The sequence below is a fragment of the Mustelus asterias genome, chromosome 21, assembly GCF_964213995.1.
Source record: "Mustelus asterias chromosome 21, sMusAst1.hap1.1, whole genome shotgun sequence".
NCBI classification, from domain to species: Eukaryota; Metazoa; Chordata; class Chondrichthyes; order Carcharhiniformes; family Triakidae; genus Mustelus; species Mustelus asterias.
Window position 1 is genome coordinate 16,233,382 of NC_135821.1, and position 19,772 is coordinate 16,253,153.

The 19,772-nt window shown below is 49.5% G+C and overlaps 2 protein-coding genes across 4 annotated transcripts in view; both read left to right on the forward strand.

Moving 5' to 3' along the window:
* Nucleotides 1-9,129, forward strand: part of micall1a (MICAL-like 1a) — a 112,524-nt gene extending 103,395 nt beyond the window's left edge. For 2 of the 3 annotated variants that reach the window (XM_078237550.1, XM_078237549.1), the window contains exons 12-16: nucleotides 773-863; nucleotides 3,407-3,480; nucleotides 3,570-3,684; nucleotides 4,411-4,457; nucleotides 6,169-9,129. In XM_078237550.1, coding sequence (XP_078093676.1) covers nucleotides 773-863; nucleotides 3,407-3,480; nucleotides 3,570-3,684; nucleotides 4,411-4,457; nucleotides 6,169-6,293 — 452 coding nt within the window. In that variant the 3' untranslated portion in view covers nucleotides 6,294-9,129. The remainder of the gene's footprint in view (nucleotides 1-772; nucleotides 864-3,406; nucleotides 3,481-3,569; nucleotides 3,685-4,410; nucleotides 4,458-6,168) is intronic. The other variant, XR_013500401.1, reaches the window with a different exon arrangement.
* A 2,772-nt stretch (nucleotides 9,130-11,901) lies between these two features.
* The window catches only part of c21h22orf23 (chromosome 21 C22orf23 homolog), a 96,905-nt gene continuing 89,034 nt past the window's right edge, over nucleotides 11,902-19,772 (forward strand). The window contains exon 1 of the mRNA XM_078237146.1: nucleotides 11,902-12,457. Coding sequence (XP_078093272.1) covers nucleotides 12,358-12,457 — 100 coding nt within the window. The 5' untranslated portion in view covers nucleotides 11,902-12,357. The remainder of the gene's footprint in view (nucleotides 12,458-19,772) is intronic.

The following is a 19,772-nucleotide window of genomic DNA, read 5'->3' on the forward strand; positions in this document are numbered from 1 at the left end:
ATTTACCCCGCTAATCCCTCTAACCGACACATCCCGGGACACTAAGGGGCAATTTAGCATGGTCAATGCACCTAACCTGCGCAGCTTTGGACTGTGGGAGGAAACCGGAGCACCCGCAGGAAACCCACGCAGACACGAGGAGAATGTGCAAACTCCACACAGACAGTGACCCAAAGCTGGGAATCGAACCCAGGTCCTTGGAGGTAAGAGACAGCAGCGCTTGCCACCCAGGGGGATTAGCAGGGTAACTGAGGGTTACGGGAATAGGGTCTGGGTGGGATTGTGCAGACTCGATGGGCCGAATGGCCTCTTCTACCATAACGATTCTATAATCAATGATCTATTCTACTGAAATACTATCTCTCTTAGTAAGGGCAGAAGATTTTTTTAGTTCAGTTAGGGCATCATGATCAGTACAGGCTTGGAGGGCCGAAGGGCCTGTTCCTGTATTGTGCTGTTCTTTGTTTATTCCAATGCTACAGAAGATGGTCTGTTGATCAGCTGGCAGGAGGAGAATTCATATCAGTTCAAATCAAAGGCAGAGAGAGATTTCCACTGCAGCTTGTACATGTCACTCAAATCTATTATGTATAATGGTTCAAGGACCTCGGGAGGGAAAAGCCACAGAGGGTTTTGAAAACGAGTATAAAACTGTGTGAGGGAATGAGGGAGCTGAGGGTGAGGCAGGTGGGGGAGTGGCAATGATTCTCGGAGGGGAAACGGGCCACGGCACATCTCCAATCAGCATTTATTGTCTTTTTGCTTCCCCCAGATGAGGATGAAGATGATCTCCTGGTCGACTGGTTCAAACTGATCCATGAGAAGCACATGCTGGTTCGCCGGGAGTCCGAGCTCGTTTACACGTGAGTACGGAGAGTCAGAAGCTTTTTCCCAGGGTGGAAGAGTCAATTACTAGAGGGCATCGGTTTAAGGTGCGAGGGGCAAGGTTTAAAGGAGATGTACGAGGCAAGTTCTTTTTACACAGAGGGACAGGGAGTAGTGGGTGCCTGGAACTCGTTGCCGGGGGAGGTAGTGGAAGCAGATACGATAGTGAGTTTTAAGGGACGTCTGGACAAATACATGAATAGGATGGGAATAGAGGGATATGGTCCCTGGAAGGGTAGAGGGTTTTAGTTCAGTCGGTGTATGGTCGGTGCAGGCTTGGAGGGCCGAAGGGCCTGTTCCTGTGCTGTAATTTTCTTTGTCCTTTGTACTTCCAAGGCCCAAACGTGGGGCTGTTTCATTCCAAGAAAGTCTGTTTCCTTTATTTTTGATGCCATGTCTCAGCTACCTGCAGCACAATAACCCTGCGCATGTTAGGGGTGTCCTGAGAGCAAAGGGCCCTGGCTTTGCCATACCCCTAATGAATGTACTCTTTGGGGACGATCAGGAATTGCCAAGCTGTCTTTGACCTGGAGGAATGTGTGTGAAGGAAAGTTTTAATGTTTAAGTTTATTTATTAGTGTCACAAGTAGGCTTACATTCACACTGCAATGAAGTTACAGTGAAAATCCCCGAGTCGCTACACTCTGGCGCCTGTTCGGGTAACACTGAGAGAGAATTTAGTATGGCCAGTGCACCTAACCAGCACGTCTTGCGGACTGTGGGAGGAAACCGGAGCACCCGGAGGAAACCCATGCAGACATGGGGAGAACGCGCAGACTCCGCACAGACAGTGACCCAAGCCAGGAATCGAACCCGGGTCCCTGGCGCTGAGAGTGTTAACCACTGGAGAGAGGAAAGGGATTGCTGTCTGTGGTCAGGTCATTGTATCACCTGTCAATGTGGGGCAACCTTGTTATTGAAATTAGGGGCAGTTAGGAGATGCAATGGCCTAGTGGTATTATCACTAGACTACTAATCCAGAAACTCAGCTAATGTTCTGGAGACCCGGGTTCGAATCCCGCCACGGCAGATGGTGGAATTTGAATTCAATAAAAAATATCTGGAATTAATCTACTGATGACCATGAAACCATTGTTAATTGTCGGAAAAACCCATCTGGTTCACAAATGTCCTTTAGGGAAGGAAATCTGCCGTCCTTACCCGGTCTGGCCTACATGTGACTCCAGAGCCACAGCAATGTGGTTGACCCTCAACTGCCCTCTGAACAAGGGCGACTAGGGATGGGCAATAAATACTGGCCAGCCAGCGACGCCCATGTCCCACGAATGAATTTTTAAAAAATTATTATCCTCTGCACTCCTGTGTAACCTTTGAGTTGTACAAAGCGGTCAGTATTTCCACCTTATACATGGCTGAGAGATATACTTTGGGTAATTTAATTTCCTCATCATCCAACAATGATCTTTAAATGAAGCAGAGCAATGGCGCTGTGTTCCCACTCTTACTCTTCTTCCCCTTTCCTCGTCTTCCTCCTTTCCCCCTCCTTTCCCCCTTCCCCTCCTCTCCCCCTCCCCCTCCTCTCCACTCTCTGCCCCTTACGCCTCTTCCACTCTCAGGAACAAGAATGGCTGAGTGCTTGTACAGCCCTGGTATGTCAGACAGGTCCCTCTGTTCTGGCCCAGGCCACTGTTTCCGTTTAGCGCTAGAAGACTAAACCAACAGGTTGTCCCAGCCCCTCATCAGTGATCCGACCAGTAGCAGTGAATCAGCAAGAGTGGGCAGATGGTGAGGGGATGGTGCTAAAGTCTGCTGGACCCAGATCACCCAGTCGCCTTGGCTGAGTGAAGGGATACTGAAAGGCCTGGATATAGTGGACGTGGGGAAGATGTTTCCATTAGTCGGAGAGACTAGCCCCAGAGTAAAGGAACGACCCTTTAGAACCGAGATGAGGAGGAATTTCTTCAGCCAGAGGGTGGTGAATCTGTGGAACTCATTGCCACAGAAGGCTGTGGCAACCAGGTCACTCAGTGTATTGCAGACAGAGATAAATGGGTTCTTGATTGGTCAGGGGATCAAAGGTTACGGAGAAAAGGCAGGAGAATGGGGTTGAGAAACTTATTGGCCATGACTGAATGGCGGAGCAGACTCGATGGGCCGAATGGCCTAATTCATAGAAATCATAGAAACCGTACAGTGCAGAAAGAGGCCATTCGGCCCATCGAGTCTGCACCGACCACAATCCCACCCAGACCCTATCCCCATATCCCCACATATTTACCCGCTAATCCCTCTAACCTACACATCCCGGGACACTAAGGGGCAATTTAGCATGGCCAGTTAACCTAACCCGCACATCTTTGGACAATTCTGCTCCTATATCTTATGGACTAATGGAATTGTAAATGGATGGTCTATAACGATTGCTATAACCGTCTATAACGATTGCTATAACCGTCTATAACGATTGCTATTTGCAGCTGTATTACCGAGGAGGCCCTCCTCAACCTCAAGCTTGTCTGAAGCCTGTTGTAGTGATGTGAACCCTGTTCTTATTTCCCAGTTTCAAGCAGCAGAATCTGGAGGAGCGACAGGCTGACGTGGAGTATGAATTACGCTGCCTACTCAACAAACCAGGTTAGTGACCGCCACAGAGCACACTCAAGGAATTACCTCCCGCACTCCCAGTTCCCTCCGGCTGATCACTGCTTCCGTTGTCCCTGCAGAGAAAGACTGGACAGATGAGGATCGAGCGCGAGAGACCGAGTTAATGCAGGAGCTGATTACAGTCATCGAGCAAAGAAACGCCATCATCAACAGCCTGGATGAGGACCGACAGCGGTAATGGAATCAGCTGCTGGGGGGTGAAAGGCTCAGGATATTGGAGGACTGGCCTCCTGTGGGGGGGATTAGCACTAGATATTGAGGTACGAGCTTCCAGCAGAGGTACTGGCTCAGGATATTGGAATGCAGAGACCCTGTAGGTGTAACTGGCACACCATATTGGGATACGAGGGTCCTGTAGGGGTAACTGACATACGATGTTGGGGTACAAAGTTCCTGTAGGGTAACTGGCACACAATATTGGGGAATCAGGCTTCTGTAGGGGTAACTGGCACAGGATATACAGGTACCAGTGTCTTGTAAGGGTAACTGGCACACAATATTGGGGTACAAAGTTTCAGTAGTGGTAACTAGCACAGGATATTGGGGTACCAGCGTTCTGTAGGGGTAACTGGCACAGGATGTAGGTGTAGCAGGGTCCTGTAGGGTTAACTAGCACACAATATTGGGGTACAAAGTCCCTGTAGGGGTAACTGGCACAGGATATTGGAGTACCAGGGTCCTGGCACAGGATATTGGGGTGCCAGGGTCCTGGCACAGGACATTGGGGTGCCAGGGTCCTGGCACAGGACATTGGGGTACCAGGGCCCTGGCACAGGATATTGGGGTGCAAGCTTCCTTTCTGAGAGTGACGAACACAGGGTAGCGGAGAATATCTTGATTCTCCCAAAGCTGTGTACGAGAGAGACCTGGGAGGTTAATTCTCACGTTATTATCTTACAGAGAGGAAGAGGAGGATAAGTTGCTGGCAGCAATGATTAAAAACAAAGGTGAGATACTTGCTGCGAGTCCAAATACTTTACCTTCCATGTTTAAATTCTCAAAGTACGGTACAAAAATGATGCCGTGAGGTGTGTGGGTCTATTCAGAAAATTTCTGGACAACTGGTGTTTCCGAGCAATAGATTTCCGGACTGGAGAGATTACAGAGTGTACAACATGAGGCAGTTTGCTCAGTCTTATTTAATGTGAGCTGATATGTGTCCCTTTCCATTGCTTTCTTTCCCCCATTGAGAACAGCAGCAGGGTTAGTTGGTCGAGGCAGCATAATAAGGGTGGAATTCTGCCGAGATTCCCAAATTCTTGCTTTTGGATGATATCCGTCTCCAGGGTCGTTCATGGATCTTCGGGCCTCTTGCCCCATCGCCACTTCCCCTCTCTTCCGGAACTCCAATGGAGGAAGTTAGTGGAAATTGTATCATATAAGCAGGGTCCCAGAGACTATCTCAGAGGAAGGTATCTCTCCGAGGAACGTTGCATGGTTGACTGGCCCTCATCTATGGGGTGGCAGCATTGTCAGCATGTCTAGTACCTGCCACACTGCACCGTGGCACAGTGGTTAGCACTGCTGCCTCACAGCGTCAGGGACCCGGGTTCAATTCTGGCCTCGGGTCACTGTCTGTGTGGAATTTGCACGTTCTCCCCGTGTCTGCATGGGTTTCCTCCGGGTGCTCCAGTTTCCTCCCACACTCCTGAAATGTGCGGGTTAGATTGATTGGCCATGTTAAATTGACCCTTAGTATCAGGGGGATTAGCAGGGTAAATATGTGGGGTTATGGGGATCGGGCCTGGGTGGGATTGTGGTCGGTGCAGACTCGATGGGCCGAATGGCCTCCTTTTGAACTGTCGGGATTCTATGATCCTATCAACTACCTGCACTCTACCTCTGTAGCTGATTTCCGACAATGTGACTTGGATATCCGACAATGTTGCCCTTAAAATTGCGGCCCACTCCCTCATGCGGGGCCCCGGGCTCAGTCCCTCGTGCAGGCCCCGAGCCCACTCCCTCGTGCAGGCCCCGGGCCCGCTCCCTCGTGCAGTCCCCCGGCCCGCTCCCTCGTGCAGGCCCCAGGCCCGCTCCCTTGTGCAGGGCCTAGGCCCGGGCCGGGCCCCTCGTGTGGGCCCCAAGCCCGGTCCCTTGTGCAGGGCCCGGTCCCAATCCCTCGTGCGGGACCCGGGTCTGCTCCCTTGTGCAGATCCCGGGCCCACTCCCTTGTGCAGATCCCGGGCCCACTCCCTCGTGCAGGACTCAGGGCCCAGGCCCTCGTGCAGGGCCCCGGGCCCGCTCTCTCATGCAGTGTCCCTGGGCCCGGTCCCTCGTGCAGGCCCCCAGGCCCGGTCTCTCGTGCAGGCCCTCAGGCCCGGTCCCTCGTGCAGGTCCTGGTCCCAATCCCTCATGCAGGCCCCAGGCCTGTTCCTTCGTGCAGGCCCCGGGCCCGCTCCCTCGTGCAGGTCCCGGGCCCGCTCCCTCGTGCAGGCCCCGGGCCCGCTCCCTCGTGCAGTGCCCCCAGGCCCGCTCCCTCGTGCAGGCCCCGGGCCCGCTCCCTCGTGCAGGCCCCGGGCCCGCTCCCTCGTGTAGTGCCCCCAGGCCCGCTCCCTCGTGCAAGCCCCGGGCCCGGTCCCTCTTGCAGGCCCCCGGCTGTGTCGACTCATTTGTATACATCAGAAACGTGATCATTTCTTTTTCATTATTTAAAAACAGATTTCCACAAAGATACCAACAGCGAAATAAAGAAAAAGTTGAAATTCAAACCGAGCAAGATGCTGAAGTTTCTTGGCAACAAGCCAGAGGGAAAGTCCAAAAATGCCAAAGAGAAGAATTTATGATTGGTGAAAGTGCTGAGGTGAATGGAAAGCTGCATTTGTGACATCAGCTCTTGGGCAAGACCAGACTTGTCGAGACTGGTTCAACTCAACAGTATCTGGTGATTGGTTCACAGGAAGAGTACCTGAACCTCCTACTGACATTAGCCACCTTTCTCGTGGTGCTGACATGGCGTTACTCACTATATATCTTTAGATTATGTGCAATAGAAGCCACTACAGTCCTGTAATATTTGTGCTTAGCGCATTTTAACATCACCGGTGAGAGAGACTCTCCATTCTCGGGGCTCAAGTCTGTCCTTTCCTTCTGCACAGTGTTGTTCAGGGTTTTGCAGCTGCAGAGTTGATTGCTAGTTCCTGGATGACTCTATACTTGTTCACTGCGGGCGAGTTCCTTGCCTGACCGTCACTGTGCTGTGGAGTAGGGTTTCTTTCTCTGTGTGTGAAGATCCTGTCCTGTTCCGGCCCCACACTGTCCTGCTGCTGCACAGCCCGATGTCTAAATACCTAGCGACGTACAACACAACTCTAAACTTCCATCTGTTTGCAAGTACTGGTTATTTTATATAGGCACATTGTCTGAAGGTCTGAAGCTTTTACCAGTTGTAACTGAAATCTTTGCAAGGACGCTGTACAAGTCTCCAAAAATTAGTAACTTACCAGTGACTCATCAGGGACAATATGTGAGTGTTGTGTACTAGCATACTGACACTTCATTGTACAGTGGGGTGAAGGGTACCGGGCACAGGGTGTCTTGCACTCTGGGTGTACTGGGCGCCATGCTCTCTGGGGGCCACTAGGAACTCTGGGGGCACCAAGCGCCGTGCATTCTGGGGGGGCTACCAGACGCTGTGCACTCTGGGCGTACCAAGCACCGTGCACTCTGGGGGCAGAGGGCGCCGCACATTCTGGGGGGTACTGGGCTCCGCGCATTCTGGGCGTACCCGGCGCCGTACACTCTGGGCATGCTTGGCACTCTGGAGGCCACAGGGGGCAGAGGGCACCGTGCACTCTGGACGTATCAGGTACCGTGCACACTGGGGGCACTGGATGCCGTGCATTCTGGGGGAGTACCAGACGCCATACATTCTGGGCGCATCAGGCACCATGCAGTCTGGGCGTACTGGGCACCATGCACTCGGGGGGGCCACTGGGAACTCTAGGGGCACTGGACGCCGTGCACTCGCCAGATTTGAACACAGGCCAATCAGTGGCAAGAGCAGTCTTTCCAAACTGAGATAATGAACAGGAACAGCGCTGGAACCAAGGAGATTGGAAAGGGGAAATTCAAAATGTTAACCTGTCTCTCCGGACTCTGGATTTGTGTGTCACGCTGACTCTTGCAGTTAGTCCCAGATTACTCTGATCATTGTTGAGACGTGATGCTGACCCTTTCCTGCACTGAGTATGAACAACCCAGAATCCTGAGCAGACTGTCGACTGCATCACCTCCCGTTCTATTGCATGTCTGTCAATATTGGAGCTGAAGGGAGCTTCTGCCAGCTTCTCTAACTAGGCTTTGTAACAAGTAATTCAGAGGCACTTTTCAGAATGAAGCAGGATAGGCTGTGTGTGTGGGTGTGTGTGTGTGTGTGTATACATGGTCTTCGTATTTAGAATCAGTGGTCCTCAGCCTCACTTATTGCCATCAGGTGAATCTTTGCCGAGTGACAAAGTTACAAACCTCCAGGCTGTGAAAGCGTCACCATTGAGACCCAGCTCAATCCGACCAGAATCCTCTTCATATTGTCATCTTCGTATCTCATTTCAGTGTTGGCTTTTTAGAAGTGAGGCATTCCACTCTGCACTAATTGTTAATGATTAGCAAGATTCTTGCAACATCAGGACAGACATTTGAAAGCCGTAGCAGGATAAATTCACTTGCAGGTCCATACCTTACACATACATATGGAATTGTGCACATTCAGCAGACACCCTGAGCAGACCAACGTCCTACAGGTGTACAAACTGCAGGCAAACAACGAAGCTGTTCCTGATGCTTTACTTGGTGTCCCACTGCCTCTGTTGTTGATCATCACCCTCCTGGTTTAAACCGGAAATTAGGCGGTCTCCACATCTCTATTTAATCTGCCTGTATTCTTGCTGCATCTCAGCCTCGATCAGTATGCGTTACAGTATGCTGTAGTATCGTGCGATGGAACTGAAGCTCAAAGCTGGTGCACGCCCTGTCCCTTAGACCTGCTCATAGCTCAGCGCACTGAAGGGGAGCCGACACCAATGTGACACAGGAAGGCTCTTGATACTTAATTCGGTTGGGGTCAGACTTCCCGTTCTGCCTCCTGATGGGGCATTTGCACACACACGCGTCAAATTAAAATCGGCTTACATTCTCACGTCAACAGTTCTGGACTCTCAACTGTGTATTTTGAAACTTAAACTCTGTGCTTCCATAGATTGAATGAGAAACATTCTGTGCGTCGGACTTGAGCCCTAGCAGACGCACTCTTACCCCGGTTAACGTCTTTGAGATTTTGTAGTTTCTTAGCATTAATTATATTTCTACCTAATATCCAGGAACAGCTGCCAAAAATAAGCCTTAATTCGATTTGATGTTTGTTGTGAAAGCCTTTTTTATATTTACTCTCGAGGGACTATCGGTGCCATTTCATCAGATGTTTTTGGTAGTTATCGGTTTGCTTTGCGAGGGAGAATTCAACGGTTTTGCTGATGCAGGATCTTTATTCTGTTAATCGTCCGTACCCATTTGTATATAATATTTATTGAAACCACAAGCACTGTTCCAAAGCTATATTATTCTGCTAACAAAATGGGTAAAATCGGGGCCAATAAAATGGAATATTGTCCAACTGTGTGCCTGCTTGATTGTGATTGAGAAGTTCATCAACATGCTTTCTTTTATTTGTTCTTGGGCTGTGGGTGTCGCTGGCTGGGCCAGCACTTATTGCCCCATCCCTGAGGGTATTTAAAAAGTCAACCACATTGCTGTGGCTCTGTAGGCCAGACTGGGTAAGGATGATAAATTTCCTTCCCTAAAGGACGTTAGTGAACCAGATGATTTTTTAACGACAATCGACAATGGTTTCATGAAGTAGACTTTTAATTCCAGATTTCTTATTCAAATTCCACCATCTGCCGTGGCGGGATTTGAACCCAGGTCCCCAGAGCATTACCCTGGGTCTCTGATTACTAGACCAGTAACAATACCACTACGCCATTGCCGTCCCATTACTTTGTCAGTTTTTTCCATGTAGCCTGGAAATAGTCATTGTGGAAGAGGGAAGCTTGCTTCTTTTGAGAGGTGTGTTACCTCACATCTGACGGTTGGTTTGTTAGAATAGGTCATGTGCTGGCCATTGTCATGTTTCTCAATCACCGTCACTATCTTTTCAAGTTTAAAGTTTATTTATTAGTGTCACAAGTAGGCTTACATTAATGCTGCATTAAAGTGACTGTGAAAATCCCCAAGTCGTCACACTCCAGCGCCTGTTCGGGTACACTGAGGGAGAATTTAGCACGGCCAATACACCTACCAGCACATCTTTCAGACTGTGGGAGGAAACCCATGCAAACACGGGGAGAATGTGCAGACTCCGCACAGACAGTGACCCAAGCCGGGGATCCAAGCCACGAATCGAACCCAGGTCCCTGGCACTGCAAGGCAGCACTGCTAACCACTGTGCCATCTGCAACTTCACCATCCACCTTTATAGAAACATAAAACAAAATATGATACCATGTCTGGTCAAAGAACAGTACAGCACAGGAAACAGGCCCTTCGGCCCTCCAAGCCTGTGCCGCTCCTTGGTCCAACGAGACCAATCGTTTGTATCCCTCCATTCCCAGGCTGCTCATGTGACTATCCAGGTAAGTCTTAAACGATGTCCGCGTGCCTGCCTCCACCACCCTACTTGGCAGCGCATTCCAGGCCCCCACCACCCTCTGTGTAAAAAGAGGTAGGTTACAGCGGCTGGCGCTGCTGCCTCACAGCGCCAGGAACTCGGGTTCGATTCCCGCCTTGGAGTGACTGTGCGAAGTTTGACCTCCCCGTGTCTGCGTGGGTTTTCTCCGGGTGCTCCGGTTTCCTCCCACAGTCCAAAGATGTGCAGGTTAGGTTGATTAGCCATGCTAAGTTGCCCCTTAGTGTCAGGGAGATTTAGAATCCTACAGTGCAGAAAGAGGCCATTCAGCCCATCGAGTCTGCACCAATCACAATCCTATCCACATATCCACCCACTAACGCCTCTAACCTATGCATCCCGGGAGACTAAGGGGCAATTTAGAATGGCCAATCAACCTAGCCCGCACATCTTTGGACTGTGGGAGGAAACCCACGCAGACACACGGAGAATGTGCAAACTCCACACAGACAGCGACCAGAGCCAGGATTCGAACCCAGGTCCCTGGAGCTGTGAAGCAGCAGTGTGAAGCAGCAGTGCTAACCACTGTGCTACCGTGCCGCCCAGGGTAAATACATGTGATTATGGGGATAGGGCCTGGGTGGGATTGTTGTCGGTGCAGGCTGGATGGGCTGAATGGCCTCCTGCACTGTAGAGATTCTATGACTTGAGGGGTATCTTAAAGGAGGAGAGCTAGGCAGAGGGGTTTAGGGGGGGAATTCCAGCATTTGGGGTATAGGCAGCTGAAGGCACAGCTGTCAATGGTGGAAGAACTACACAAACCTGGAGATGCTCAACAGTCCAGAATTGGAGAAGTGTAGATATCTTGGCCATGAGATTGGATGAGATTACAGCGATAGGAGCGAGGCCAGTGAGGATTTGAAAAAAAGAGAATGAAAATTTTAAGAATTGTGAACCATGGCAAGGTAGAGGAGTTAAGGGATGAAATTTGGTGTAAGGTAGGACATGGGCAGCAGAGTTTTGGAATGACCTCAAGATTCTGGGGGATAGAAAGTGGGAGATGGTTCAGTTAGAATAGCCAAGTTCAGATGCAATGAAACTGTCAATGAGGGTCAAACAGCAGCTTAGTTGAGGAAGGGCTGGAGTTTGGCAATGGATTAAAGTGAAAATGGGCGGTTTTAATGACAGGACAAAAATGTAGTTAAAAACTCATCTGGAACTGCCATTATCAACCCCATTGGATCCAGTGTGACTGCCAATGTCACTGCATCCAGTGATTACCCCAGACCAATGTCACTGCATCCAGTGATTACCCCCACCCCAGTGTCACTGCATCCACTGATTACCCCCACCCATGTCACTGCATCCACTGATTACCCCCACCCATGTCACTGCATCCACTGATTACCCCCACCCCAATGTCACCAGGTGACTGCACTGGATCCAGTGTGACCATTGCCCCCACTGCACTGGATCCAGTGATGCCCCCCCCCCCCTAGTCCACTGCACTGGATACAATGATGACCTCTATCCCACTGCACTGGATCCAGTGATTACCTCTATCCCACTGCACTGGATCCAGTGATGACCCCCTAGCCCACTGCACTGGATCCAGTGATGACCTCTATCTCTGCACTGGGTCCAGTGATGATCCCTATCCCACAGTTTGCAGCTGCTGGTGGTTATGTTTCCGGATGGCGCGGTGCATTCTGGGGGTTGTAGTCCGCGCGGTGGCTGCTGGGTTTAGGGGCGGGCCCTGCGTCGCCATAGCGACCGACGCCGCAACCCGGCCTGTGGCCACTGTCCCTCCCGCCTCTGGCCCTCCTCCCGGTCTCTGGCCCAAGTCCAGCCTCTGGTCAGTTTCTGACCTCTGGTCACAGTCTCCCTCCCGGCCTCTGGCCCCGCCCGGCCGCTGGTCAGTCAGTCTCTGGCCTCTGGTCAGTCTCTGGCCCCTGTCCGGCCTTTGGTCAGTCTCTGGCCCCTGGTCAGTCTCTGGCCCCTGTCCAGCCACTATCCAGTCTTTGGTCTCTGTCTGGCCACTGTCCAGTCTCTGGTCACTGTCCGGTCTCTGGTCAGTCGGTCTCTGGCCCCTGTGCAGCCTCTGGTCAGTCTCTCCAGACACTAGGTGGGTTCAGTCTGGGATCTTGCTGCTCTGTGTAACCAGCTGCTGCCCCAGTCTCTCCTCCAGCTCCCAGGCCAGGGAGTGGAGCAGGGACACTCTCTATAAAATGGCCAGCGACCAGGGAAAGGGTAATGGACAAACTGGCATTGGATTCTGGAATTGTGCCAGAGCTTCATACAGCAAAGAGACCCAGGAGCTGCTGAAAGGTGAGACAGAATATACAACAGAATAACACTGCACAGGTATCACAGCAGATTTCACACCCAGATATCATAGAGAGAGCAATGTCTGAGACTAGTAAAGGATGCTGAAACGGCCGTGGGTTTTCCTTGTATGGGAATCACAGAAAGTTAGCATGATGGATACAGCAAGCAATAGGGAAGGCAAATGGCATACTTTAAAGTTTACTTACGCACACCGGCACCTGTTCGGGTACACTGAGGGAGAATTTAGCACGGCCAATGCACCGAACCAGCACGTCTTTCGGACTGTGGGAGGAAACCGGAGCACCCGGAGGAAACCCACGCAGACACGGGGAGAATGTGCAAACTCCACACAGACAGTGACCCAAGCCGGGATTCGAACACAGGTCCCTTGCGCTGCGAGGCAGCAGTGCTAACCACTATGCCGCTATGCTCCCCTATGGGCAGGATTTTGTGGTGCATGTATAAATTGTCTGGGGGTTAGGTGTCAGCATGCTTGTAAAGCTGTGTACGGTTCTGGTCTCTGTACCTAAGAAAGAATGTACTTTCATCACAGTGGTTAGCACTGCTGCCTCACAGGCGCTTCGGTTTCTTCCCACAGTCTGAAAGACGTGCTGGTAAGGTGCATTGGCCGTGCTAAATTCTGCCTCAGTGTACCCAAACGGAGTGTGGCGACTAGGGGATTTTCACAGCAACTTCATTGCAGTGTGAATGTAGATCTACTTGTGACACTAATAAATAAACTTCAACTTTAAAACATTTTAAAAACTTGACAGGGAGGGCAACAAAGATTCGCGAGGTTAATTCCTGGAGTGAGAAAGTTGTCCGACAACAGGACATTGACTACAAAGGGTCTGTACTCCCTGAAGTTTAGGTTAATAAGGGGTGATCTCATTGCAAAGTAGAAAATCCTCAGAAAGCCTGGCTAAATGCTGACCGTTTGTTTCCCTTGGCTGGAGAATCTAGCGCCAGAGGGCGCTGTCTCATAAAGGAACGACCATTTGAGAAATATGTTAATAGGAGCAGGCGTGTAGACCATTCAGGCTGCCCCACCATTCAAACAGAGCATGGCTGATCATCTATGGGTGGTACAGTGGTTAGCACTGCTGCCTCACAACGCCAGGGACCCTGGTTTGACTCCCGGCTTGGGTCAGTGTTTGTGCCGAGTCTGCACATTCTCCCTGTGTCTGTGTGGGTTTCCTCTGGGTGAATCCATAGAATCCTACAATGCAGAAGGAGGCCATTCAGCCTGCTGAGTCTGCACTGGCCACTACCCCCATTACTCCAGGCATTTACCCTAGCTAGACCCCCTGCACATCTTTGGACATTAAGGGGCAATTTAGCATAGCCAATCAACCTAACCTACACATTTTTGGACACTAAGGGACAATTTAGAACATAGAACATAGAAAAACTACAGCACAAACAGGCCCTTCGGCCCACAAGTTGCGCCGGTCATGTCCCTACCTAGGCCTATATATAGGCTTACCTATAACAAATATATATTTAGCATGGCCAATCCACCTAACCACATCTAAATTGCCCCTTAGTGTCCCGGGATGCATAGGTTAGAGGGGTTAGTGGGTAATATGTAGGGATATGTGGATAGGGCCTGGGTGGGATTGTGGTTGGTGCAGACGCAATGGACCGAATGGCCTCTTTCTGCACTGTAGGATTCTATGATTCTATGATCTTTGGACACTAAAGGACAATTTAACACAGCCAATCCACTTTACCCGGACATCTTTGGACTGTGGGAGGAAACCGGAGCACCCGGAGGAAATCCACGCAGACACGGAGAGAATGTGCAAACTCCACACAGTCAGTGACCCAAGCCAGGAATCGAACCCGGGTCCCTGGCGCTGTGAGGCAGCAGTGCTAACCTACTGTGCCACGGTGCTGCCTATTTTTTTTTTCATGATGTGGAGATGCCAGCGTTGGATTGGGGTGAACACAGTAACAGTTTTAACAACACCAGGTTAAAGTCCAACAGGTTTATTTGGTAGCAAATACCATTAGCTTTCGGAGCGCTGCTCCTTTGTCAGATGGAGTGGAAATCTGCTCTCAAAACCTTTTTGAGAGCAGAGGTTTTGAGAGCAGATTTCCACTCCATCTGACGAAGGAGCAGCACTCCGAAAGCTAATGGTATTTGCTACCAAATAAACCTGTTGGACTTTAACCTGGTGTTGTTAAAACTCTTACTATTTTTTTTTCTGCAGAGGAGGAGGACAGGGGGCTCTGGTTTCCTCCCACAGTCCGAAAGACATGCTGGTTAGGTGCATTGGCCATGCTAAATTCTCCCTCAGTGTACCCGAACAGGCGCCGGAGTGTGGCGACTAGGGGATTTTCACAGTAGCTTCATTGCAGTGTTAATGTAATATGTCATTATTGTGACACTAATAAATAAGGTAAACTATCTCAATATCATTTTCCCCGCTATCCCCATATCCCTGAATATCATTCGTATCCAGAAATCTTATCGAACTCTGTCTTGAACATGCTCAATGATTGAGTTTTCACAGCCCCATGGATAGAGAATTCTAAAGATTCACCACCTTCTGAGATTCCCCCTCATCTCAGTCTTAAATAGCCAGCTCCTTATTCGCCCCTTATTCACGTCGAGGGATGTGAAGGTTCAGTCAGTGGATATTAAGACAGAGATAAATAGATTTTGGTTAGCACGAAGGCGAATCAAGCGATATGGGAGTAAGGTGGGACGTGGAGTTGATAGAACCATAGAACCATAGAACATTCCAGCACAGAAACAGGCCTTTTGGCCCTTCTTGTCAGTGCCGAACCATTTTTCTGCCTAGTCCCACTGACCTGCACCTGGACCATATCCCTCCACACCCCTCTCATCCATGTACCTGTCCAAGTTCTTCTTAAATGTTAAAAGTGAGCCCGCATTCACCACCTCATCTGGCAGCTCATTCCACACTCCCACCACTCTCTGTGTGAAGAAGCCCCCCCTAATATTCCCTTTAAACTTTTCCCCCTTCACCCTTAACCCATGTCCTCTAGTTTTTTTCTCCCCTAGCCTCAGTGGAAAAAGCCTGCTTGCATTCACTCTATCTATACCCATCATAATTTTATACACCTCTATCAAATCTCCCCTCATTCTTCTATGCTCCAGGAAATAACCTATTCAACCTTTCTCTGTAACTCAGTTTCTCAAGTCCCAGCAACATCCTTGTAAACTTTCTCTGCACTCTTTCAACCTTATTAATATCCTTCCTGTAATTAGGTGACCAAAACTGCACACAATACTCTAAATTCGACCTCACCAATGTCTTATACAACCTCACCATAACATTCCAACTCTTATACTCAATACTTTGATTTACAAAGGCCAATGTACCAAAAGCACTCTTTACGACCCTATCTACCTGTGACGCCACTTTTAGGGAATTATGTATCTGTATTCCCAGATCCCTCTGTTCTACTGCACTCTTCAGTGTCCTATCATTTACCTTGTATGTTCTACCTTGGTTTGTCCTTCCAAAGTGCAATACCTCACACTTGTCTGCATTAAACTCCATCTGCCATTTTTCAGCCCATTTTTCTAGCTGGTCCAAATCCCTCTGCAAGCTTTGAAAACCTTCCTCACTGTCCATTACACCTCCAATCTTTGTGTCATCAGCAAATTTGCTGATCCAATTTACCACATTATCATCCAGATCATTGAAATAGATGACAAACAACAATGGACCCAGCACTGATCCCTGTGGCACACCACTAGTCACAGGCCTCCACTCAGAGAGGCAATCCTCCACTACCACTCTCTGGCTTCTTCCATTGAAAGAGGTTTAACAACACCAGGTTAAAGTCCAACAGGTTTATTTGGTAGCAAAAGCCACACAAGCTTTCGGAGCTCCAAGCCCCTTCTTCCATTGAGCCAATGTCTAATCCAATTTACTACCTCTCCATGTATACCTAGCGACTGAACCTTCCTAACTAACCTCCCTTGCGGGACCTTGTCAAAGGCCTTACTGAAGTCCATGTTGACAGCATCCACTGCCTTCCCTTTATCCACTTTCCTGGTAACCTCCTCGAAAAACTCTAATAGATTGGTTAAACATGACCTGCCACGCACAAAGCCATGTTGACTCTCCCTAATAAGTCCCTGTCTATCCAAATATTTGTAGATCCTATCTCTTAGTACTCCTTCCACTAATTTACCTACTACTGACGTCAAACTTACCGGCCTATAATTTCCTGCATTACTTTTTGAGCCTTTTTTAAACAACGGAACAACATGAGCTGTCCTCCAATCATCCTGCACCTCACCCATTTTAAATATATCTGCCAGAGCCCCTGCAATTTTAACATTAGTCTCTTTCAAGGTCCAAGGGAAAACCCTGTCCGGTCCTGGGGATTTATCTTCTCTGATTTGCCTCAAGACAGCAAGCACTTCCTCCCCTTTTTACCCCTAATCCCAAACACTAGAATTTCATGTGGGACTATGGCCGAAGAGTTGGGCATTGAATCCCTTCCATTCGGCCTATCTAGTCTACACTGACTCTCCGACAGAGCATCTTACCCAGGCCTACCCCCCTGCCCCATCCCATAATCTCACACACTTAATTTGCTAATCCCCCTAATCTACACACCTTGGGACACTAAGGGGAGCAATTTAGCATGGCAAATCCACGCAACCTGCACCTGGACTGTGAGAGAAAACTGGAGCACCCGGGAGAAAACCACGCATAGAGAGAACATGCAAACTCCACACAGTCCCCTGAGGCCAGTATGGAACCTGGGTCCCTGGTGCTGCAAGGCAGCAGTGCTAACCACTGTGCCATCGTGCCGTCCCTCAAGTCCAAATAAATCACATCCACTGGTTCCCCCTCATCAATTCTACTAGTTACAGCCTGGGAGAATTCCTGTAGATTTGTCAAGCGGGATAAATCATTGCTCTCTCCGATTGTGCCAGTTTTTCAAGTGCTCTGCTGTAAAATCTTTGATAATAAGCTCTAGAAATTTCCCCACCATCAACATCTAGCTGACTGGTCCACAATTCCCTGTTTTCTCTCTACCTCTCTTTTTAGACATGCTGGTTAGGTGTATTGGCAGTGCTAAATTCTCCCTCAATGCACCCGAACAGGTGCCGGAGTGTGGTGACTGGGGGATTGTCACAGTAATTCCATTGCAGTGCTAATGTAAACTTGATGTCGAAAGTCAATGGTGAAGCAGGCTCAAGGTGCTATAGGCTTCCTCCTGCTCCTATTTCCGCTTCTTACAGAGAGAGGAGCAGTGTGGAACACACAAGCTAGAGCAGGTCATTGAGTTCCTTGAGCCAGTTTGCCCATTCCCTTTAATCATGACTGATCTCCATCTACCCACCTCTGTAACCCCAATACCCTCGCTAAACAAAAACCTACACATCTCAGCTTTGACCCTCAGCTTCCACAACCTTTCGGGAGCGAGAGTGAGTTCCAGATTCCCATGACCCTCCGTGTGAAGCGGTGCTTCCTGTGGGTCACCCCTGAGGCGTTGGTGTTGTTTCTCTTCCCACACCTCGTGCTGCACGAGGCAGACTTTCATCTGATTCCGTCGCGAGGTTTTACCCGAAACAGGTCACTGGGCTGTCAATGGAGGCTTATCGCTTGAGGGGCGCCACTCCACACCAAGCTTGGCTGACCAGGACTCTCTCCCACTCTTCCAGCCAGCCTTTGGCGTGTTCAGAAGGATTTACAGGTTGATAATCAACCTTTCCAGCCATGTAATGAACACACCTTCCTTGGCCACCATGTCCTGGAGTGCAACTCAAACCCAGAGCTTCTGGCATGAGGCAGGGATGCTACATTGCCCCTGAGTAGCTCACTCTAATTTTAAGGTTATGCCACCTCAATCTAGGCTTCATCACCATAGGAAATAGGTTAAATTAAAAGAAGCTGCCTTCTTCCTCCTCATTCAGGTTACTACACATCATAAAGGCACTGGTGACCATGGACTTCCATTGGATTTGCCCATGGTTATGCTTGGCAAAGTGTTGCAGTGGTTTGCCATTGCCTTCTGCAGTATGGCTGACCAGAAAACTCCTGCTCTTTAACGCCCACCATCAGGGAGATCAGGAGGATTTACAGGTTTATATGCAACCTGTTTGGCCGTGTTAGGAACGCACCTTCCTTGGCCATTGCGTCCTGAAGTTGGACTTGAAACTGGAGCTTCTGGCCCAGAATTGAAACGGACCCACTGCCTTATCTCCTATATTGAGGGCAATCCAAACTCAGCTGCTGCAACCTGAACTCATAGATTAACTCTGCACTTCCCACCCCTACATTCCCACCAACATCAGTATATCCTAACTAAACAGTTCAGATGGAGTGTGACTCGAGCTTTATATAACCGGAACCCAGTTTCCACCCCTTTGTATTCCAGCACCCTCAAGATTAAGATCAATGTTCCAGGAGCCTCGTAGAATAAAGTAGAATCTCTGCACTGCAGAAGGAGGCCGTTCGGCCCACTGAGTCTGCACCAACTCTCCAACAGAGCATCTGACACAAGCCCTATCCCTGTAAACCCATGTATTTACCCCACTAATCTCCCAAACCTACACACTAAGGGGCAAGTTAGCATGGCCAATCGCCTAAGCAACACATCTTTGGACACTAAGGGACAATTTAGCATGGCCAATCCACCTAACCTGCACATCTTTGGACACTAAGGGACAATTTAGCATGGCCAATCCACCTAATCTACACATCTTTGGACACTAAGGGTCAATTTATCATGGCTAATTCCCCTAACCTACACATCTTTGGACACTGAGAGACAATTTAGCATGGCCAATCCACCTAACCTACACATCTTTGGACACCAAGGGACAATCTAGCATGGCCAATCCACCTAATCTGCACATCTTTGGACACTGAGAGACAATTTAGCATAGCCAATCCACCTAACCTCCATATCTTTGGACTGTGGGAGGAAACCAGAGTACCCGAGGCCAGAATTGAACCCAGGTCCTTGGCCGTGTGAGGCAGCAGTGCTAACCACTTAATTACTTTTTGTACCAGTTCTCTAGCTTTTAGTGATTTCTGTACTTGGATCCCTAAATCTCCCTACTCTTCCTAGCTTCTTGCCAATTATAAGATACTTTGAGTTATCTTTCCTTGGTCCATGGTGGGTGACCTGGACTCTAACTCCACAATTCTCCCCACTCCCTTCATTTCATCCATCAATACCCCTTTGTAACTTGCTGACCCTACCTGTGCGGAGTGTGTTAAATAAATCAGGGTGACACAGTGGTTCTCCCCGTGTCTGCGTGGGTTTCCTCCGGGTGCTCTGGTTTCCTCCCACACTCCAAAGCTGTGCA